Raw genomic sequence first — 24,962 nt, 5'->3', positions numbered from 1 at the left:
TCCTAACATATAGACAAAGAACAAACAAGTCATTTTTCAAGAGACTATTCCTGCAGAGTGAGTATCCTTTAGAAGAGACCAAAACAATTTTCCGCTGTCTCAAAGAACAGAAAAACATGGTTCTTCTTGAAACATACAGCCTTTCTCCCTGAGCCTCGCTTCCCTCAGGCTCTTTTATCTCCCTGTGATTTCATTCCTTGTGCTTCAGGCTAACAAGGCTATGGTGTGTCATTCCCTTTGTTAAGGCAGAAGAAAAGAGTCTCATTCAAAACATCAAGTGCTTCAAAAATAAAACAACTTTGTAAAGCTTCTCCATCCATGGAGAAGAACAATAAAAATGTATTTTCCAGATCCCCTAAAAGCACTAAACCCTCATGTCCTTCACATGTCAAAAAACCCTCTGGAGAGCTTGACAGAGCGCCAACAATTGGCGTGGACAACCACCCAGTGCTGAGGATAGTAATATTATACAGTGGCTGAGAGAGAACCTTTATTCTTAAAAAAAAAGTTTGTTAAATGAATTTTCAAAACATGAACTGGCATTTTTAACTTTAGTGTATACCTCTCTCGAATTAGGAGTCAGAAAAAATGGTGTGAAATGTTTATTCTTCAATATGTCTAATCATAAATGCTGATGTGCCTGTAGGAGAGCGTACTGATAACCCAGTTCATGGTGTAGGAAAACCTCAAGGATATAAACTGTAGTCTGGGATTAAGTAAAGGATTTGGGGGATTACATTTATTCATTGAAGTCAAAAGAATAATAACAGTCTTGGGAACCAATATAGGGTGCCTTGCTTTACAACATCTTGTCCTATTTTTGTTCTTTTGCTCATTTTTTCTTCCATGAAAAATGTATTAAGCACCTTCTATGGCTACTAAGTTCTGCTTTTTGACCACTTAATTACTTCATCCTGCCTAAGACATGTCCTCTAGTTAAGACTTCTTTATCTATTGGAAGAGACTGACTTGCAGTGAGATTTATCACTAAAGAATGTGCTGTGTTGTGATGCACAGGATGCTTGAAGAACAAGAGGACCGTGGACTCTGCACCTTTAGGCAGAACAGAGAAGGCTTCCAGAGGAGGTGGGGCTTACAGTGAGCACCCAACCCTGAGTTCTCAGGACCGCCATTGTGCAATTACTTCTTGTCTTCAATCCTGCTGTGAAAGGCCAAAAGGCAGAGAAGCCTTAAATGACTTGCTTAAGACCCTCCAAGTAAGGAATCAAGGCTGTAATCCTTCAGGGCTAATTGGATGGCCTGAAAGACTTAGTACAGTTTGCTTGAGAAAAGGAAATTTATTTTAAACCCCAGGAGTGCTCAAGTAATGCTATAATCAGGTCCACGTATCCACAGCCTGTTAGTAACTGTTGTGAACATTGCATCACATTTGTTTCATCATTTAATGCAGGAAATAAAATGTATACAGGTACAAATGTTCAACTTTTAAAAATTAACTAGATAGTCAATGAATCAAAAGATATTTTGACCAAAGAAGGAAAAACAGTGATTAGGTTTTTTGTTTGCCCTGAGGAAATTTTCAAGTATTTAAAAAAATTCCTTGGCACAGTCATCAACAATAAGAAATCAGATATAGTCATGAAAGATAACAGACTATATAATAAACCAGAGCACTTAATTTCAGTCAATTAACAACATAACACCATAAGATGAAGTATATGTAGCTCTATTAAAATAAGGTATTAGCCTGCCCAATTTTACAGGTATAGTAACAAGTGAGGTTGCAGGAGCACCTAATACATTTATTTCAAAGCAGAGCAGCCAGGAAGCACATGACTGCCTTAAGAAAATTGTTACTATGTGATTTGAAATAATCTGTGGTCTGAATTTCTTGGCCTAACTTCTTACTTTTCATACTCATTTTGGTACAAATTTTCAGCTAAATTCTATAGTGTCATACAAATTTTCCACCTTGAGAAGTAATCTGTAAAAGTTCAGATGGCAAAATTGTTAAGCATTTTCCATTCAAAGAAGGGCTGACTTTCCAACAGCTTTCTTAGTCATGGGGCCACCATTTCGGAATTCACCCCTCCTTACAAGAGTGGTGACCTTGATGCTTACAAAGTACGACCTTTCGTTAAGTGGAGGAGCTCCCACACCCTCATCTCCCTCAAAGTTTATGGAAAGTGCCCCTGGTCCATCTTGTCTGGCTTCTTCAGTTGTATTGGAGCCGCTAGTTTACGGGCAAGGAATCTTCTGCTAAGTAACTGAGGATGAGGGAGTGTACATCGCACAGAGCCAAGGTGAATCCTGAACCCACAAGAAACTGAGCTATATTAAGGCAACTCGAGGGAAGACTAGGTCATGCCCTTTCTCTAGAAGACCTCTGACCACTTCCTCCTTAACCGCTGCAGATTATTTGTGTGTGTACTTATACATTTGTGTGTGTACTTCCAATTCTTCTATTAAGCTGAAAGCAACTTGGAAGAAGCAGAGCCTTCCTCATCTCTCGTATCTCATTTTTATATCCATTATGGCTCCTGGAACATTTATGCCCTCATTCCTTTCTTCCACAAAAACTTATTGTGCCCAGCAGTGTGCCAGACATTAAAAGAACAAAGGAGCTAGACAGCAGTGAATAAAACAGACAAATCCATGTTTTTATGAGGCTTACAACCTGGAGGGCAAGATAGACCAAAAAAATAAATAAAGAAAGAAACAAATAAAATACTTTCAAACAGTGCCACAGAAAAAGTAAAAAAGAAAATGCAATGGAAAGTAATGGGGAAATACTATATATATACATATAGGGTATATATAAATGTAGGTCAGGAGCAGTCCCTGTGGCGGCACTTAGGCTGAAATCTAACTAACCCAAAGCAGCCAGCCATGTAAAGCCCCAGGGAGAAGAGTTTTCCACGCAGAGGAAATACAAGTGCAAAAACATAGAAATGAAAGTGTGTGTGCCAAGAAAGGATGGCAGTGTGATGCCCAGAGCAGTAGTGGGATGACAAGGGCCAGGGAGCTAGGGTGGCACAGAACACACAGGGCTTGCGGGGGGTCACAATCAGGGCTTGGGAGTTTATCGCAGCTGTAATGGAAAATACTGGAAGGGAGTTTTGAGAAAGGGAGCAGCATGCTCCAAAGTAGATCTTTACAGGGTCACTCTGGTCTCTACGTAGAACTAATTTTAGTGAGGCCCAAGGAGATGAGCAATTAGAATGTGATGGTGTCTTGGATTTGAGTGGCAGCAATAGAGATAGTGAGAAAAGGTTAGGTTTTGTTATATTTTGAGGTTAAATCAAGATTTTTCTCATAAATGAATGTGGGAATAAAATTATACAAAGTAAAAAAAAGAAGAAGAAAAATCAATAGGTGATGTGGAATGAAGCTAAATGACATGACAGCTCAGCCTTGTCTTTACAGCTGCTGCATGTGAACTGATCAGCATGAGTAAATAAATGTCTATAATGTTTTCACTATGCCAGAAGCAGTATAAACCAGACACAAATTCATCTGGTAAGGACATTCGTGGTTAGAGTTAGGGGTAACATAAAAAACTGCACCAGAGCTCTGTCCAGGGAACCTCCTGGCCAGTGACTATGAACAGAGCAGCTTCTGCTAAAGGATGGTGTGGCCTGCAGGCCAAACTGGGATGACACAAAGAGCCGCCCACCCATTGTCCAGTCCAAAAACTGGACTGATTCAAAGTCCAGTGGAAGCTATGTTTAAGATCCACTGAGCCAGGCCAGACACAGCGTTGAGTAGTTAACGAGTATCGATTGTGCTATTAAATGCTCACAAGCATATGAAATAGAAAGTCCTACCCTTACTTTAAGTATGAGGAAAGTGAGGCCCGGCAACAGTACAGAAAAGGGAGCAGCTAGGACGACTTTAATTCAATTCCAATATGGGGGTTTGGGGGAAGAGATGATGTAGGGGCTCTGCACCTTAACCAGATTTCAGACTCCTTCAGAAAGGCAATTATCAGCAGCTTCTGTTGGTGACCTCCATCTAAATGCTTGGGAAGTCTGCCACTGAGACTGCCATTAGGCAGTTCTAATGAACCATCCTAAGCCCAGTCCTTCCTACACATCACCAGTGCCCTGCCTGCAGGCCAGTGAACACCAATGATCTACTATCCTTGCTGCTCCATCAGCCTGATTCCTAAAGTAATTTTGACAGAGCGATGGGTGTATTAACGGCCTGCTGTGAGGATGGGGTTCTGAGCGTCTTCGCTCGTCAGACAACATTGATCCGGCTATTGTGTCCAGTCAATAGGCCTTTACAGCCAACCTTGCTAGGGAGTAAGTCAGCTTTTTGTGCCTTATGATTTCTGGCTTGTAATATTTTGCAAATGGATTCCCAATCCGAATATCCTGCAGGCAAAATCTTATTATTTACACACTACACAGTGTGCCTGCTTTATAGAAAAGGGTATTAGTGTTCTTAACATTGTACCTGAAAATGTTTGAGCTGGTCTTGCCTCCCAGGCATATTTTTAGTCCTTCCAAGTACATTTAACCAGAAATGCTATTGGTATCTAAATAAACCCCAGTTTGGATATTCTAAGCTAAAATTAATTTCCATTTTTGCCTCTTTTCGGTACTTATGTCAAAAGCCCAGGGAACAGACATTTGAAAACTATTTGTTGGCTGCTGATCAATTTAGGAGTCTCCCATGTGTTTGGGATGTGCCCCATAGCCAGAGGAGAAATAAATTTCTCTATAGATGTTCATAAAGTCACAAATAGGATTATATAGGTTGAGAGAACTAATGTGCTATTTCTGCTCATGCAAAAGTTTTAAAGGTTTTCCAATCCAAAGAAAGGCCTCAGGTACTGCATATACGTGCTTATTAGAGTAAATCACACATAGAATCACAGACTTCAAAGGGATTCTAAATATCTGGCCCAACATTCTAAATATTAGAAATGAAGAAATTAAAAATTACAAATGAGTCTAAATCAAACTGGTGTCATTTTAAATACATCATCTCTAATGTTAGTGTGCCCTCAACATGTTTCAGGAAATTTACGTTAGTTTCTGCCTGGTGTTGTTAGCCCCTGACTCCAGCTTTCATTCCCCTCATGGTTACTGACCCTTGTCACTTTCACCGAACCTCATTTCCTACTTCAGGAGGCACCATATCCTTGTGGCTAAAATTACTGGCTCTGAATGAGGTGTGAATCCGTCTCCACCACTTACTAGATATGTACACTTGGTCGAGTCATTTAATTTTTCTGCACCTCCCTCTCCTCATCTGTAAAACAGGAACAAGAACTGTAACCATCTCACTGGATGTTGGGAGCATTAACTGAGGCTCCTGCAAAGCCCTTACAGTGATGCTTGGCACATACTAAGTGCTCGAGCCTCATCACTGTCACCAATGTGATCCAACTTTGCTCTCCTCAGTAAAGGCAGACTCACCCTCCTCCCATTTTACCAAAAGAAGAAAGGTCATTAGCTATGAACCCCTCAGATTCTCCTCCCCTTTGTGCACAAGCACCCCTGATACTAGGAAGCTATCAACATCCCTGCCGGCCACTCTTTCCTCCTCATTCTGTTAGGAACAGAAAATACTTCTTGCTGATCAGTCTCTAGGATCCCATCCATCTCCCCAACCGTCTTCTCCAGAGCTTGGTTCCCCTGTGAAATGATCCCCCATCTCAACTGGGTCTCCGGCATCTAGTTGTCTGTTGATGCCCTCTCAACTCTAAGTCTTTCTCACCTTAAAACACAAAAGAAAACAAATGCAGAACTTGCTCTTGAGTCTACGTTTGCCTTTTACCAACTCCCTATCTCTTTGCTCCTTCTCACTGGCTTTTCAACTACATTTCTGGAAAAATAGTCTACACTTTACTGTCTTCTTTTCATTGCCCCTCATGCCACAGCAGCCTGCTTCCATCCCCAGCACCACATCAATAATTCTCCTCTTACCCTGGTCTGCCCAGAAAACCTCGCACTAATGACCCGCCTCCATTTTTAGCTTCCTCGGTCGACCTCTTCTCCTAAGGCTGGTCTCCTCTTCAGGGTGAGACATCTACACCTCTGCTTTTCCTGAAGCTCGGAGCTCTGTGAGACCAGCAACTGTTCCACATGTTTCCTTAACCCCAGCACCCAATACTGTTCCTCGCACATGGGAATCTCTCAGTGAAAGTTCACATCAGGGACACATGAACCACCTTCTCCGAATCATAAAGAATCGTACAGTTCATTCCATCTAATTAAATGGAACAAACATTAACTGGGCTCCAACCACATGTTCCCTCTAGGGACAATGGAGGCTAAAGAGATTAATAACACATAGCCCCCACCCTCTGAGAGGTGTTTATCATCCAGTTAGGGAGGAAGGGGAACAGAGGATTGATGAGGGCACACAGAGATGGATGGCGGGAAGGGCAGAGAGGGCGGGCAGGAAAGCAGGGAAGAGAGAGACGATGTAAGAGAGATTAATGCCATATAGGCTAGGGTATATTTTATGATGCCAATAAAAGTAAAGTATGTGTGTGCCTTTTTAAAACGTCATTTAATCAAATTTAAAAAGAAGCAATATGTCTGAGTCCAGTCAGATAAATCATACTTTCACTCCAGAGGAACAAACTTTATTCAGTTCTCTGACACACCTGGCTTTTTATTCAGAGAACACCTTGAGGGACAGGGTCTCTGTATCACATACAGGAATCCTTCCCTCCAGTGACAAAGTAAACAGTCAGATTAAATCTCCAAGGGAAGCCTTTGTAAACCGGTATTTGAGAAGGTATTTGTCAACTCCTTAATTTTCTATACCTATTAGGGATGGAAAAAAATGCAGAGAGATAGTTGTGTATGACAATTAACAATTTATTTATTGCTAATGCTCATCGTCTGTTGGGAGCGTTAATTGAGGCTCCTGTGAAGCCCTTACAGTGGTGCTTGGCACATACTAAGTGCTCGATCACCATCACTGTCATATCTATATGGTCCTTTTAGGCTCTTAATGTAAATAAAAGGAGTTACTCTTCTGGCTGGAGTGATGAATACTGATTACCAAGGGGAAATTGGTTGCTGTTACTATGTCTGGAATCCAAGGGATTCACCTCTTAGAATTTCCATGCCTAGTAAGAAAGGTTAATTAAGAAAACAACCACCACCAAAAACAACAACAAAAAAATGGCAGGACAACGGAGAATTCAGACCCTTTAGGAATAAAGTTTTAAGTTACCCTATGAGGTAAAGAACCCCAATCATGTGAGTTTTGGCTGAGAAGAGGGGAAATACAGAACAGGGACTGGAAGAAGGAAGCCACACACACAATTACTGCCTTGTGACTAATTACATAAAAGAGGCTTGTAGTAGTTTTTAATTGTTTCTATTGCTTGTTACATGTTGTGTTTGTCATTTTCTTCTTTCCTTTTTTTACTTTTATTGTATTTTATATACAGGTTGATGGAAGCTAACTTTCAACAAGGTAGGTCACAGAATCTAGGTAACAAAATATTCAGTGAAACTGAATTTGAAGAAAAATTAATGTAATCACCAATGAATATATAACTGTTGGGACTTGCATCTCCTTCTTTTGTGCAGATAGTTAGGACATTTTTACTTGTGAGATAGATAACTTCATCTTACTAGGTGCAAATACAGAGTTGTACTGTTAATATACAAGAATTCAAATGCAAGCACAATTGTGTAAAGAGAAGCTGAATAATCAAATGAGTGGATGGCAACAGGTGTCATTTACTTGCCTCTCTGCTAAACTTAGCCTTCATTGCCTGCTCTACAAAGATGGATATGGGCCCTTTAAATATCTTTGCTTTGCCAGTTGGATAAATGTCAAGCATTTTCTGTAGAGGGCACTGGAGAGACACTGCAGGAGGAAGTTTTCCATGGCTCCAGTGTGCTAGCTCAGCTAACTCCTGGAGGGTAAGGGGCTTCTCCAGCGCCCAGCTCCTGCCACATAAGCACAGTGGGAGAGGCTTCTGCAGCACCCACAGCTTTCACAGTGCCCAGTTTCTGCAGCATAAGCAGCTTACCCAGCCCAGCTCCTGTAGGCAGCCTGGACAGCTTCTCTAGCACCCAACTCCTGTAATATTCTTTGGCTAACGGAGCCCATGATCCAGCAACTTCCCCGGGCACCCTGCTGGGGCATTTTTGTAGCAGAGTCAGCTTCTGGTAAGACACTGCATTATGACACTTCCCAAGTGTCCTATAGGGCAGGTTTCTAGCAAGTTCTGAAAGAATAGTACCACAGCAGCCTCTGTGCCATTCAGTGAGCTGTGGCTGTGCCTTCTCAAGGTCTAGATCTCACCCCTACTAGGGCTCCCTTTGGGGCATTCTACCTAGGTGTGGTGGCTGCTCCTGATATTGCTTTTCTGTATCCTTTCAAGTGCTATTTGCTTCTTATGAGCCAATCCCTCATTACTCTAATTGCCAGTTATAGTTAATAATTATTTTTAATAAACTTTCCCAGTTCAAGTTTCTATGTGCCCCAACAGCAATGGGAATACCCAGATCTTGTTCTTAATACCATTTTCCAATGGCTTATTCTAGGGCTGAGGCAGGAAAAAACACAATTTGAGCTTGGAGTATGCTATAGAACCAGAAACTAAGAAAGCACCCAAAACACAAAACAAAACAAAAAGGATGGGGTCGGTGGGGGGGGAGGGGATGTGGGGCATGTCAAAAGGGCAGAGAAACCACCTACAGATCTCCAAAGCTGGAAAAATTGGAGCAACATAATTATATAATATTGGATTAAACCAAAAATATCATGTAAGTGTACATGAGTCCATACTGATATAAACAAATGATTGAGTAAATGGAGGAAAGACATATCTTCCTTACAGAAGACTTCTAAAAAAACACATGGAGATACTCCCTCTCAAAGGCATGAGTTTCTTCCCACCCTTCATCCTTAAGGGTAGGCTAGACTTAGTGACTTGCTTGCAAAGAACAGAGTAGAAAAAGGGAAAAACCGTAGCTTTATGCACACTACACACCAGCAGGTGATGGAGGCTGACCAAGTGGTGACATCCTTAGTGATGGTGTGTGAACACCAAGTCACCCCTGACATGATGTGATGAAAAGGCACTTCAGCTCTGTGGCATTCTTTCAAAAACCCATAACCCTAGTCTAATCATGAGAAAAACACCAGGTAAACTTAGATGGGGGGACATCCCAGAGGATACTTGGCCTCAACACTGTCAAGGTGATAAAAAACAAAGACAGAATTTGTCACAGATCACAGGAGACTGGGGAGACATCAGTCAATGCAGTGCGGCGTCCTGCCTTGGCTCCTGGGCCAGAAAGAGGACATTAATGGAAAAATAGATCAAATCCAAATAAAGCCTAGGGCTAATTCAATAATATTTACTAATTTAGTATTTACTCATGTCAGCATCTCAGTTTGACAAATTGATGGTAAGATGTTAACAAGGGGGAAAACAGGATGCAAGGATATGGCAACTCCTTATCTTCGCAACTTCTCCATAAATCTAAAATTATTCCAAAATAAAAGACTTACTGAAAAAAATTATTGTGGTTTGTGTCTTTTGATGGGACCCTAATTGAGACAAGGAACTAGTCTGATTATCAAGGTTAGAGTTTAATGGCTCTAACATCAAATATATGCATAACAAAAACCAGAGAGGAGGAGACACAGAATCAGAATCCCCAGAGATCAGGTCATTTTAACTCTCCTACTTAGATTAGGAGAGCATGCATTTTGTTTCAAGAATTATCTGGTTGAGAGCAATTATACACCTCCTAAAAACTGATATTAGAGTACCTGCCACAGAGAAAGCCCAGGTAACAAGACGCAATGCTCTAGCTCAGAATAATATTTTCTTATGTGCTTAAAAAGGTGTCAGAAATGTTTTTCTCAGAATATCTTTAAAGACTTCAGGTATCTGTCCATGTTTGTTTATGCTTTTGTTTGTTATAAAGCCAAAACGCGAGTTGTAAAAAATAGACTAAAACTTATCTTGATTATCGTCTCCCAGGATTGAAAGAATAGGTGATCTCAGAATTCTAGGGGCTTCATTCAAAAATACATTAACTCCATTAAATAAATCAACAATTTCCTAGAAGGCCTCAACTTTTTTAAAAAAGCAACCATTTACTTTATAGAAGTCCTAAGTCAGTTTTCAAGAATCTGAAACCCATGTAGGCTTTTGTTGTGTTTACACTCCTCAGTCTGAGCTCTTAGGCTGAGATAGGCTGCAGTTCTTATGAGACAAAGTGTGAATGCAGCTGAAATTATTCCACAGCACTCTTGCCCTGGAATTAGAAACAAGCCTCATTTTGCAAATGAAGAATATATCCACGCTTCTCTTTTCCACTGGTTTATAAAATTATGTCACATTTCTTCAAAATGTGTAGGCACAACTGGTTTTTAGGCTGGAAAACGTAATAAAAAGCAACACTGCATTTGAGGTCAATCAGCCAGAAAAATGGACCTGAGCCAAAGCCCACATCCCAAACATTTTGCCTCAATGGCAAGTGAACAAAATGCCCGCCCTCCTCCCCATCTCCAATAGAAGTAAAACAAAACCCCGCAGGAGAGTTTTCCATTGGAATTGGAAGCCTTTTGGGGCAGAAAGACAGACAGGCACGCACACACACACACACACACACACACACACACACACACACACACTCACACACACACCCTGTATAAGGTACAATAAAAAGGTTGTTCTTTCACACAGAATGTTCTGTGCACAGACAGCCCAAGGACTTGCCCTGGAGATGCTGAGGGGCATCCAAGAGGTCACAAGACTAAAACTAGTAGTTCTCACAAGATAAAGAGTAATCTCCCCAAGGTCAAATGTAAGCAAGTAAAATTCTTAAAACCAGCTTACCTAGACAGCTTCAAGTCCTTTCCAACTAGTTTCAGAAATTCAGTAACAATGAGGACAAATTTGTGCTGTCATGAAAGCCTGCTAATTTTTTAAACTATTATTTCCTTTCCCTAAGTGTAACATTTTGTGCACTACAATTTAGCCGTACTTGGATTCCCTCTCACATTTTTCAAGGCAAAAAGAAGTACAAAGGAACAGGAAGTATTCACAATTACACGCACAGCAACGAGTTAGCCAGAAATCTTAGGTTTTAACTGTGAAATTTAGAAAAGCAACTGTACTACATGACATTTCATCATTTAACACTCATAATAAAGAATATAAGATTTTAATTGTAACTGCTGTATAATCCAAAACATTATTCTTTCAGAATCATAATTCTAACATAATGGAGATTACTATATCGTAATTTGATTTAACACCAAAATGTTCATGAATTTTCATTTGTTGCCAATATTTCTCCCCAAAGTTATCTGAGCAAGTACTTACTATCTGCATCTCAGAGTTCAGAGATAAATAAATCAATTAATCATTGAAACTATCAATGTTAAATATCTGTTAGATATCAGAATTAAAACCAACTTTAGTTAAAACCAACCTAAAACCAAGGTAAAATTAAGGTATATTTCACCCAGAAAGTATCTAGATAAATCACAAGTAGTAACAGAAGTTAGAATACAGTAGCTGTTAACACAGCTGCCTTAAGGAATCTAAATCCTGGACCTCACTCTGGAAAATGCATTCATGTTTACAGAAGTATCAGCATCAGGTTATCGAATTCTTTCCAGGTATCTTTCTTTATCCTCAGTTCACAACAGTTCTGTACATAATAAAGGTATAGTCTTAAAAGAAACTGGAATAATGAGTTGGACCAGGAATCCACAGCATGTTCTGTGTAGGGGATGAGGAGAGAAACCCATGGCCCTTGGGTAATCTGCAGACAAGGAGGCCCATAGAGCAAAAACATCCTGAGACAGACAACAGCAGGTGGAAACTTACCACTGGAGCAGTTGGTCCCCCCCCAGCCAGGCTCACACTGACAGGTGTTTGGAGCAATGCAGCGACCATGGACACATTTATCAGCACAGTGGGCTGTCAGAGAGAAAAATCAATCAAATAAGGAAAGTTGGCAAAAGAAAAAAAACCCCAACAACACAGCTGTTTCACATCCCAGTCTCAAGTATCACTTAAAAACAACATGCATGCTGGATAATTTTCTTCAATCCACTCCTTAGTCCTCTTACAGTTGGTTGTATAACCAAACAATTCCCCTTCTTATTGTGATATCTCCAAATAAATTCCTTCATTTCTACAATTTAATTCTATTTCATACTGAATTAGGAAAGAAGTTTCAAGGAACATTGCCTAATCCACTTTTTTTAAAAAAAGTTATCAATGACTACCAAATATATCCTCTTTGTTTCTGGAGGAGCATATGTGGATACAGAAACAAACCACAAAGCAACGTTTCAGAAGACTGAGTGACAGAGTACTGAGAGATGTCCCTTTACCTAGTACATTCACTAGAAACAACAGCCAAACGTCTTCGTGCACCTTTTTCACAACTGTGGCACAGCAGAATTAGATGCCTTCTTTCTATTGAGGAGACTATACAAAAAATGTCATCCTGAAAACAGTGAAGAGTAAGGCTTAATTTCTCTATCATTAGTGAATACCTTGGGTGTGATCCACCATGCAAACATGAGTGTACGGGTACTCTGGCGATTCCTAAAGCAGAAGTTCAGTGGGCTGATAGAAAGGGACATCAAAAATATGCTGTGCTGAACATTAGCATTACCTTCCACCTTTGTGCCATTCACATTGGTTAAACATACTTTAAAAAGCCTGGATGTATGAGCAATTGTGAGACAACCAGAAAAGTTTTGGGTTAAGATCCAAAATTTTATGTAAGGATGGGATAAGGCATCCTATATACTTTAGAGCTAGGTTTTATTAATTTATGTCATATTATAAAAGTAAAATAGGTCTACTGTCCAAACATAAAATAACAATAAGGCAAAATAAACCTCATTTCCAGGTCCACCAACTACTAACATTTCTCTGTATGGAGAATGTTTCAGGAATTTTTTCCTACCAATTTTTCTCCTCAAGAAAAAAATAATAATTTTCAACTTGCCTTTCCACTCAGTATAATAGGAAAAATCTTTCCATGTCATTACAAATTCTTTTATGTGATTTATACATTGTGTGTATAGTCTATATTGTGTGTATTCATTGTATAACAGTATGTATATATATTTACATACACACATACATATAGTGTGAAATGCATATATAGGCATATATATATTCCTATATACTTATTTATATGATATATATTGCTGGAACAGGACTGATCACTTCTAAGGTCTTTATTAAAAAGTTTTAGACATGAAGAGATATACAGGAAAGGCATTTAGATGAAGATAAAGCAAAAGCAAAACAAGAAGCAGAAAGAAAAATGAATGGAAATGAGAAGTTCTGTTTGGGTACAGTGTAGGAAGGTGTTGGGACTGTATTCTGAGAATTAGCTAGGAAGTTTAATGTGAGATATAAAGTTATTACAAGAAGCTATCTGGTAGAAGACACACACAGAGTTAAGTGGCCATGAACTTCAGATAATACAGCCTCACTTCCATCATCAGAATAATTCTTTAGCACCCAGGTAACTTGGTGAGGGGTACCAGGTAAGCTTGGGACCTTGGTCCAGAGTACAGATGTTGACACTAGAGTTCCAAGGAGATGCTTAGGAACCTCACAGTATGTGCTTTTAATTATAATTTTAGTTACAATAATTTTATAATTAAAAGGAAAACCTGCCTGTAGCATATGAATACACTGGCCCTACAATATGTTGACTTATGCTGCCAGGTGAAGGTGGTATATGCCAACCTCACAATTCAGTGTCTGCTGCCATCTTTATGCATGTGTTTGACATTGTAGATGTGTCATTCATTTGTAATACCATAGCTCTGTACTGTTCTTACTTTAAAATATAGGTATGTATATACAAGCCAGCGAACTACCATAACTGGAACATGTAGGGATCAATTAAATGCCACAGAAGGCACAGGTCCAACCGTGCAGGGCACACTATGATACATGGCAGCTTATGCACACAGGATACTCCCACCTCACAGAGAGCATTGGCTCCATAGTAAATACATAAACATGAAAGTGCTTGGTCTCACTTGTCTTAGGTACTCATGATATCTCTGCAATGTATTGTTAGTGATCAGCCTTTCAGACCCAAATTTTCTTCTCCTTCAAGACACTAAAACTATTTAAAATTCTGTTTATCTTTAAAAAGTTTTAAAAATCAGATGCTACTTACCTTTAATAGGAAAGAAGAGTCTTCTGATACTGTGCATTTTAAGAACACACAGAAAATGAATATGGTGGTTGACAAGGTGTCACCCATATCCTCAAATTTCAAGTTTTTGTGTTTATTTAAAATAGTCTTGTTCTCACCAACTAACTGATACTAAGGAAATGTTATAGACGTTAACTTATGAGGTAAGTTTGTATTAATAAAACACTATTATGCTTTTATATCTTGGGAATCTATACAAGATTTCATTTGACGAAAGAATCAATTACACCATTTAAAAATTTGAAAATCTCTGGGTCCCCAAGACACTGGTCTGGATCAGAGAAACTTGGGTTTTCTTATTTACCAGCAACAGAATGGCCATGAAAGGAGGATTTTAGGGTTCTAGGGCCATTTTGACCTATTTACTGTGAATAAAATTGCAATATTTCCAGAATTTCTCACCTGGCCTTAGTCCACCTCCATATCAATAGGTGTTTACAAGGGGCTGGTGGAGAGGTGAGTTCTCACCGGGATGGGAGAGGTTTTTGGTCTCCCCAGCTGAAACAGGAGAGCAACGGGCAGGCGAGAGCTGCGGCCAGAGAGAGATGAACTGAGCCAGGCCTCCAAATAAAGGTTCTTTCCCCTGGACTGATTTCAGTTTCACAAGTTTATTTGCCCTGGGGCTGGGAACACACTTTCCCCTCGAGTTACAGTTACCCTGCCTTTCTTCTTTCTCCTTTCATTTTTTTCACTTACCTTCTTTTTCACCTTTAACCACTTGCCTTTATCATCCCACAAACTACTTCTTTGATATGCAGAGTGACCATGGAGGTAACAGATTAAATTTGGGTTTTAGTTAATTGTTTTGGCTCTTAATTTGAGTTGACTAGAAATTATTTCCCCTGTATCCACCTGAATCAACTAGGATAAAAGGTCAGATTAAGCAAACAAATCTAGCACATTTCCTCTAATATCAAGATGACCTTAACTACAACGGGTAAAGAAATGCGTGATGAGCTAAACATACATCCAGAGGGCTAAAGATGAGAACTGCATATGTTTGAACCCCAATTGATTTTTTTGTTGTTGCTCTTGTTCTGTTTATTCCAAAAGAGGATATTAAGTGAATTTCTATGTGTAAAGAAATCAAGGGACATCTGCTTCAGAATGCTTTGAGATTACTGAATAATCATATGAATGCTCTCATATTTGATTCCTGAGGGCACAAAATTTGTGTTTTATAAAATGAATGCCAAAAACCCAGTCAATTATAATAGATAGAAAAAAAATCTTGTGATGGTTATTTTAAAATCTAGATTTGAGAACCTGGAACAAACATTGGGCCAAAGTCTGAAGAAAAATGTCGATAGTTAGCAAAACATATTCTTCTGTAAGTTAATTAGGAATTAGAAGGGGAATCTACTTTCCTAATGATTTTTTTTCTTAATTAAAACTAAAGTCAATGGAATCACCTCTGAGCACTGAAGCCTAAAGTCGAATAATGATCTAAATAATGGGAAATATTGCTGGTATGGATTCTAAAAGGAAAGAACACAAAATTCTACTGCCATAGTGCAGAATCTTCATGCAGAATTAGACTGTCACACAAGTGCCATCTCTGCTCCATGCCCTTATCCCCCCAGCCTCAGACTCCCCACATCTCGCAAGAGCCTTCACTGAGGACCTGTATGACCAGCCTGAGCAAAGGGAGACCACAGAGGAGAACAGAGTAAGCTATAAAAATTCCTATGTTCTCTGCTGTCCCAACTCACCGAGTTACAGGAACACTAACTGTGGAATACGCAGTAGGACACAGACTGTCCCTCTAGAAGATCAGCTGAGCTGGATACCCACCCCAATTCACTGTCCCTTTTTCACATCAGATGACACCTAGTCTGGGTGCTGAGCTTCCATGACTAAAAAATTCCATGTGAGAAACCAGGGTAGGCTAAAGACATGAATTTGTCCTGTAGAAAATCCCAAAGTCAACTAGAAAACAGAAAGGGAACAAAGGTCCCCCTTAGCAAATGTTCAATAGCTTAGATTTCAAGTACGGGTACAAAAGACATCTTAAGTGTGGCTCTCGCATCCATGGGAACAGTCATTTTATTCTCTATTCATGTCCTTTCTTCTAATTTCTAAAGAGCAATTAAATCAGGAAAATGCTAGCCAAGATGATCTATCTAATATGATTTACTTTTCACATCTAAGAAAATCATTAAATATCATATTCTGAGTTTTCAGTTGTCTTTTAGAGATCAGATGTAGGCTGAGTGTCTGGACCAACCCTAAGTACACTGCTGCAGACCCATCAAGTTGCTGCAGACACACAAAGGGCAGTCAAGGGAACTTCTCTCTCAAGAATTGAGAGCAAGAGACACTGATGAGAGGAGCATGCCATGTCTTTGAAGTGAGAGCTATGGACAGCTGTCTGCCTGATGGACAGGTGAGGACTGACACAATGACCCTGAAATCTTCTCTAATTAGGCTCCTGTTCCAGCTTTAGTTCCTAAATCCATTTAAATCCCATTACCAGGGCCATGGACCTCATTCCTTTCCCTTGTAAATACTTGGATTTAATACTGACAGCCACTAGCTATACTCAATAGTTTTCTCTTCTGCCATATAAATATTTCCCTTTGGATTTACACCTAGGGTATGTCAAAAAAAAAAAAAGGAAAGAGCAGACTGATTAAAGATTCCTTTATAAATCAATTGTATCTCTAAACATAGTACTTATTGTTGCTCTAAAGGATGTAATACAATCAACCCACTTAAATTATTTTGAAAAATATTTCCATGACCAGCGTATCTTTTAAAATAATTGTTCAATGGACATACAAACCTTCCAGCTCATCCATCTTTCCTCAAGTTCCTTTAACTCTGGTGTTATGAATAAAGAGCATAAGTCACAAATTTTATTTTTGTTTATTTATATTGAGTTGCTATAGAGCAACACAGATTTTTTGGGTTAAAGGTGCCTTCACTGAACATCATTCCCACATTTTTCAGGCAAGGAAAAAACAAGGAAAATGGAATAATCTCCCCAATATTCATAGCTGGGTTTTAGAAAGAAAGAAGTAGGATTAAACCCTGACTCTCAGTGGACCAAAACTTATGAGTGTGTGTGTGTGTGTGTGTGTGTGTGTGTGTGTGTGTGTGTGTGTGTGTGAAAAGATGATAGAGGTTGTACTGGTTCAGATACTAGGCAGGTGTATCAGATGACTGGGAGTCAGAAGTCAGAAGATTCAAATAAGGAAGAGAGAAAGCAGAGGATTAACTTCCAAAATTAACTTTATTCACTCCATACTTTTGTTTGAGGCCAATTACATGCAAACTCTTTATAAAATCTAATTGCTAATACAATGTTCAAGTATAAGCAGGAATAATTTTGTTTTCATGTTTCCAAACATTATATTGCAGCTTACCCTATTGTGTTTGCTTGTAAAGTGGAAGAGGATTCTCTTTTCCTTCAATTTAATATTTACTGAGGCATCAGGCACATTACTAGGCACTTCTGTGGATACAAAGATGGCAGACCAGGCACTCTTAGTCTTCAGAGGAAGTAAAATATAGGTCCCTCAAACCCAATAACTCAGGGCAGAATGTAAGGGTAATAACAAAGGTATGAACAATATACTGTGAGTCAATGATTCTGTTTATATGAAATGTCCAAATGGCAAATCTATAAAGACTGAACACATATTAGTGGTTGTATAAGGCTGGGAGGGACTAAGGGTGAATGTGGAATGATGGCTAATAATGGGTACAAGATTTTTTGAGGTGATGAATATGTTCTAAAATTAATTGTGTGATTATTGCACAACTTGGTGAATATACTAAAAACCAGTGAATTGTACATTATAAATGGTTGAGTTGTATGGTATATGAACTATATCTCAATAAAGCTATTATAAAGAATATTGTGGAATCTGTAAGAAGGGAGCAATTAATTTCAACTAGAATGAAATCAGGGAAGGTTTCATGAAAGAAGGAACATCTGAATTGAGGAAGTGGACTCCTTTGTAGTAAAGTTGCAGGAACAATAGCTGCCTCATATTCCATCTCCCTCCACCCCATTCCCAATGTACATAATCCACTGTTTGGGGTCTGCGGCTCTTGCCCCACAGCCACCAGTGATCCATATATATAAGCTGCATAGATGGCTGATCAGTCATGGAACAAGAGAACAGTGGGTGCCAAGAAAATTTGCATTTAGAAAATGTAATAGAAAAAAAATCCATATCTAAAATTCTTTTCCCTCCATCCCTGATAGGGTTTTCACAGCTCTTGAGGACAAGTACAAAGAACAATTGCTAACAGTGTCTTTGGCAGACATAGTTAATTGTATATCTATTGTCTGTTTAGCCCTCCACCCTTATTAGTAGAATCTACTTTCACCAGGCACAATAATATGACCAAGAATAAATTACATTTCCCAGACTTCTTTCTGGACTGAACTGTCCATGTGGAAAACAGTGCAGGGGGATAGACAAGTCCCTTCTCCTTCTCCTTCTTGATGCCTGGTGTACAGAAAAAAAATGGTTGAAATCTGCACATACTATCAGGCAGCCCTGACAGAGGATCTTGGAACCCTTTGTTCTGAGTTTCTTGCATAGATGAATGAATGCCATAAGCCACCTACTTCCAGACTTCTTATTACATAAAGATAACAAACCCTTAGTATGTTTATGTTTCCATTCTTCAGATATCTATTTATTGCAGCCAAGCATGATTCTTAACTAATACACTGCCCCTTTGGGAGATCTTTCAGGTGAGTCAATACCTAAATTTAAAAACCATGCATAATAGTAGAAAATGATTATCTCAAAAAATGCCAAAAATGTATGCAGCAAAATCCAACATCCATTCCTGATAAAAATTACCTGTATACTAGGAACAAAAGAGATCTTCTTCAACCCATCAAAGAGCAAACCTGAAAATCTACCACTAACATACTCAGTAGTGAAAGAATGAATGCTTTCACCCAAGATTAGAAGCAAGTCAAGGATGTACACTCTTACTTCTATTCAGCATTGTACAAGAGGTTCTGGCAAGTGTAAAAAGACAAGAAAAAGGGAATAAAAGACATCTAGATTGGGAAGGCAGAAGTAAAAATACCTTTAATTACAGATTATGTAAATATACATATGTATGTAGAAAATCTGATGGAATCTACAATAAAAGCTACTAAAAATAATAAAAGTTAAATATTTTTGCAGATAAAATCAATATACAAAAAATTATATATATATATACCAGCAATGAATGATCAGAAATTGAAATTTTAAAAGCCATTTACAATAGCATTAAAAATGTGAAATACTTAGGGATGAATCTGACAGGAGATGTGAAAGACCTTTACACTAAAAACTAATAATAATGTTGAGATAAATTAGAACTCAATAAAACTATCAACAAATCTGACATCTATAGAACACTTCACCCAGTAACAGCAGAATATACATGTTCTCTCTAAATAGAAATAACCTTGATGAGTCAGATGACCCAATATTGTTAAAATATCAATTCTCCCTCAAATAGATCTATAGATTCAATACAATACAAATCAAAAACCCAGCAGCTTTTTTTTTGTGGAAATTGACAAGCTGATTTTAAAATTCATAGGTAAATGCAAAGTACCTACAATAGCCAAACAGTACTTGGAAAAAAACTACAAAGTTGGAGAACTAATACTGGTTGATTTAAAGACTATAGTGCTATAGTTATCAAAAGAGTGTGATATTGGTGTAAATATAGACAAATAGATCAGTGGAATAGAATATAGAGTCCAGAAATAAATGTATACATATATGGACCATTATCTTTTGACAGAGGCACAACGGCAATTCAGTGAGGAGAGAACACTTTCAACAATGCTGGAAAAATTGGATATCAATTAGCAAGTAAATAAATGTGGATACATAATCTCATACAAAAATTAACTCAGATGAATCATAGATCTAAATGTAAAACCTAGAAGAAGAAAACCTTTGTGACCTTGAGTTGGGCAAAGATTTCTTAAATATGCTCCACACACACAACCTGCAAAGGAACAAATTAATGAACTTGTCCATCAGATTAAAAACTTCTGCTCTTTAAGAAAACACCATTAACAGAATGTAAAGATAAGTCACAGAATGGAAGGAATATTTTTAAAAAATATTATCTGATGAAGAAGTTATATCCAGAATATATAAAAATACTAAATAAGAAAAGAAACAGCTCAATTACAAATATGCAAATAAATGGGCAAAAGATTTGGACACTTCACCAAAGAAGATGTATTAATGGCAAATAAGCCTATGAAAAGATGCAAATTAGAACTATTGTAAGACAATAAACACTTGTGTACAAGTACCATATGATTTAGCCATTCCACTCCTATGTTTACATAAGAGAAAAAAGCGTATGTCCATGCAAAGACTTGTACACGAGTTCTCAGAGCAGTTTTTATTTGTAACAGCCAAAAACCAGAAATAATCCAAATGTCCATAAACACAGGAAAGGATAGGTAAATTGTGTATATCCATGCAGTTGAATACTACTCAGCAATAAAAAGGAATGAACTAATGATACACACAACAATATGGATGAATTCCCAAATGATTATGCTGAGTGAAAGAGACCAGGCATAGAAGAGAGTATAATTTATTATTCCACTTATATAAAGCTCTAGAAATTCAAAGTAATTTAGAGTGACAGAAAGCATCAGTGGTTGCCTGGGGAGGGGCTTGAGCAGGTAGGAGTGAATGGGAAGAATTACAAAAGGGTGTGAGGAAATGTGTGTTATGTGATGAATAAGGTTCATTATCATGATGGAGGTGATAATTTACTGGCTGTATACCAATGGTAATAATTGTCAAACTGAACACTTAACGTTAGTACACTGTCCCTCTGAGTGATCTTTCAGATGAGTCACTTCCTAAATTTTAAACAATCCATAATAGTAGAAAACAATTATTTCAAGAAGTGCCAAAAAGCATTTGGCAAAATCCAACAGCCATTCCTAACAAAATTCTCTGCAAACAAGGAACAAAAAGAAGCTTCTTCAACCTGATAACGGGCAAACATGAAAAGCCTACTACTAAGTTACTTTCTATCAATTTAACCTCAGTAAAGCTGATAAAAACAAAACTAGAGTATGAGGAGAACTTCTGCAGAGGAGCAAAGACCTCTCTCTATACAAAAGAGGGTAGATTAAAGAAAATCTAACACTCCAATACTGTATACACCTTATAATTTCAATAAGAACTTGTAGTCATAGATTGATGGGCTCTCCAAATGCTTATGAAGGTCTTGGCTTTAGACCCTCCCAAGAAATATTTATTTGAGGAAGTGCTAATACTAAAAACTTGTAATGCTAATACTAAAAACTGACTAAACTTCTTCTCTACAACATGAACAACTTACACAGAAAATAAAAAGTTTGTGTTGAAACAGGCTATTGTAATGGATGCCGCCCAAGGGACTGAAATACCATCTGTGGAGCACATAATCCTATTCATTTATTTGAAAATGGAAAGAGTTTTTAGCTTAATTCCACACATACACAGGCATTATCTATTTTGGCCAAGACTCTTACATTGTGTCTCTTTAGGTTAAATCAGATTGAAGTAATATAAGTAACATGATCCTAATGTACCATAGTTTCAAAAAAAGCAGTGGAATAAACTAATTTTCTTAAGCACAAATTTCTAAAAACTCAGCCTACAACCAGTCTGATGATACAACTGCAAACTGATTCAATTCAAGAAGGATTTAAAAATCGTCAGCATACAATTTAGAGAATGAACCAGAAGGAAGGTACATATATTTGGGCTAAATCATTTTCCTCCTGGCCCTGTCGTGTTTATGTCTGTAAGGAGAGCATGATGATTCTACGGGAAGTACCATACCAGGCTCCTCTGTTTTTAGAACAGCATTCTTTTGGTCGGACCACTCTCTATGGAGCCATGGAATTCTTTCACAAATATTCTTTCCCACAGCATGTTTTCCACCACATGGCGTTCCCCCCAGTCTGCCCTATTTCATCTTGCTGACACTTGATTCCAGACACTTTGTTTCCGGTTATCCAATACATCTGAGTCACATGTTAATAATAAAGGCCAGCCCTAGGGGAAGAGGAGAGTGTCAATCATAGTTAGGGGTACCACTTTTCCCATTCAGTGTCTTCATCCCTCCTCCTTCCTTGGTGGTGATCCCTGGACATTTCCTTTTGCACGCTGGTGCCTTTATGCTCTTTCTACTCTATATAGTAGCTTGAGAATAAAAGCAGTCCTCACACCCAAGGCTCAATGACTAATAATAACAGCTAAGCTTATTTCCCTTCTTAGGGACATTTGCATTTCAGTAGTGAAGACTTACAGAAAATATATAAATTAAGCGGTAGAACTTCTTCAAAAAACGGAAGACCAAGAGTCTGAGAAAAAAATAGCAACAGGACCTTTGCAATTAGAATGCCCCACAAAAATGAGGGAACACAAACTCAAATGCCTCCAGGAGCCAGGTGGGACCAATGGGAAGAATAAGCAGGTCAGGTAAAGCCTGGGAAAACTCATCAGTTGCTCATTTAAAAGGGGTAGCTCCAAAGGATCAAAAGGTACAAACTTCCAGTTGTAAAAAATAAGTAAGTCATGGAGACATAATGTATAACATGGTAACTATAGTTAATACTGTGTTGCATATTTGAAGTTGCTCAGAGAATAGATCTTAAAAGGCCTCATCACCAGAAAAAATTTTTAACTATGAATGGGGATGGGTTTTTACTAGATTTATTGTGGGGATCATTTGGCAATATATACATATATCATATCATTATGATGTATACCAGAAACCAATATAATATTGTATGCCAAGGATACCTCATTAAAAAGAAATAAATAAAAGGGGCCACCCCCCTTCACTGTTTCCTGTCTATTGCCTGGTGAGTATATCAATCCAGTGTTACCAATTGCCTGATTATTTTCAGGGAAGATGAGAGACCTAAGTTTTATGTTACAATTTATCAAAATGTAGAATACTATGTGGACCGAACAAAAATACATCAAATCATGTATATCAAATCAGCATGTTAGTTTGCCACCTCTGACAGACTAATAGCCTGCTTTATGAAAATCAGTGAAAATCCTAAAATGCTCAAAATAAAGAGTTTTAGGTACTTTGACAGATGGCATTTTAAACTAAACTGTCCTTTTTTCTTGATTTTAGTTTTTGCCCCTATATCAGTTGCAAATCTATCATTTATACAGCTGTTTTGAATTAATATCAAGATCTGCCGCATATGCATCCTCACTGACAACTTTACTTGTGGCGAACAACTGTTTGCTGTGAAACATCTCTGTTAATATTAGTTCAAAACTTGGAGGAGAGGTGTAGTCAATGCTGTTCCAATTGGTGAAGCCAGTAAATAGGTATATCTTCTATGATAGGGTTAAGGGAAGGAAGTGTCAGCTATATTCTGTCATGACACAATTAAAAATCACCCTTTCTTGAATTGTTAAAAGAGACATTAAGATTGTCCATCAAAGAAATAGAGAGGAATGGCATTGGCAACATGCTTGAAGAAGCCAGTCGTCCTGGTGTCTCCCATCAACACCACCAATACAGTATTTATCCATAGAAAAAAGTGCCTCTGTGGAGCTGTGAGATCCAGCACTATGCACCGTGGGGCCTGGAAGGAGTCTTGCCCACCCATGCATCAGGTAATAGGCAAACAGACCTCAGTCCCAGCTGTGGGCCCTGCAGTGGTCCACAAACTGTCTCCAGTCCATCTTGGCCATGGTCCAGGAGCCCCTGACGAGCACTGTCTTAGACAATCACCCATGGATGAAAGAGCCTTTGTGGAAGTCCAAGTTTCCAGCAGAGAAACTCCAGCACATCACTGGAGCAAAAAAATACGTCTGGACACACTGGAGAGGGTAGGAGGAATGTTAGACTTTACCCACATCACCCCTCCCCCAAAACAGCAGAGCTCAGTGCCAAAGAGCCCTTCTCAGGACATGATTTCTCATGTACGGGAAAGTGAGAGCACATGAGTGAGTGCATAGATTCCCCAGCTTGTAGGAGTTTGTTAAAGAAGCCCATTTCTCTCTTGCCATGCCCAGAGTATGAAGTTGCGAGCCGTGTGGCTGGGGGAAGGGGAAAGTCTGGGAGAGAGGAATCTCAGAAGTTAATATAGGAGCATGGACCCTACTGCCTATATCACATCAAGAAGCCCACCCATCAGTCACTGGGGATGCCTAGCCTGTGGATACCCCCAAGTGGCCCAGTGACACTACCAGTCACCGTACACCCCACCCACACATGCCCCCACTCTTTGTCCAGCTATCTGTGCACTCTCCCAGCAGTGGTAAGAGCTTTGGCAGATTGCTAGCGAGCATGTGCAGAAATCTGCAGGCCAGGGAGAGACCACAAACTTAAGCTTTAGCTCCACCCTTGGGAAGGCAAAAAAGAGGCTGTCAGCACCCCACCTGGTGCACTGCAGCATGGAAAGGAGGCATAAAAGCTTAGGAATTCTTCCACAAGAGGGAAAAGGAAGTGTGAAGCAGATGTATCAATAGAAGGTCTGAGAAAGCCTCAGAATCCCAAGCAAAGCTAAGAGAATGTATTTATGTCCCAAAACCAGTTAGTAAAGACTGAAGGAGGTGACTGCTATTGCAAATGTGAAAACAGCAACAGAGAACTTGAAGAAGCATTAAATATAAAGTACACATGATACCACCAAGGGAAAACAATAACCTTCCAGTAACTGACCTCAAAGGCATGAAGATCTGCAATTTACCCAATAAAGAATTCAAAACAGCTGTTTTTGGGGAACTCAATGAACTGTAAGAAAACAGACAC

General features: G+C 38.8%; 1 protein-coding gene across 1 annotated transcript in view; it reads right to left on the bottom strand.

Moving 5' to 3' along the window:
- Nucleotides 1-24,962, bottom strand: part of MEGF10 (multiple EGF like domains 10) — a 161,088-nt gene that overhangs the window by 66,000 nt on the left and 70,126 nt on the right. Inside the window, exon 5 of the mRNA XM_073221906.1 lies at nt 11,804-11,896. Coding sequence (XP_073078007.1) covers nt 11,804-11,896 — 93 coding nt within the window. The remainder of the gene's footprint in view (nt 1-11,803; nt 11,897-24,962) is intronic.

Source organism: Manis javanica, chromosome 14 (assembly GCF_040802235.1).
Source record: "Manis javanica isolate MJ-LG chromosome 14, MJ_LKY, whole genome shotgun sequence".
In the NCBI taxonomy this organism is placed as follows: Eukaryota; Metazoa; Chordata; class Mammalia; order Pholidota; family Manidae; genus Manis; species Manis javanica.
The sequence above is the reverse complement of the archived record's forward strand: the minus strand, read 5'-3'. Positions and strand labels throughout refer to the sequence as shown.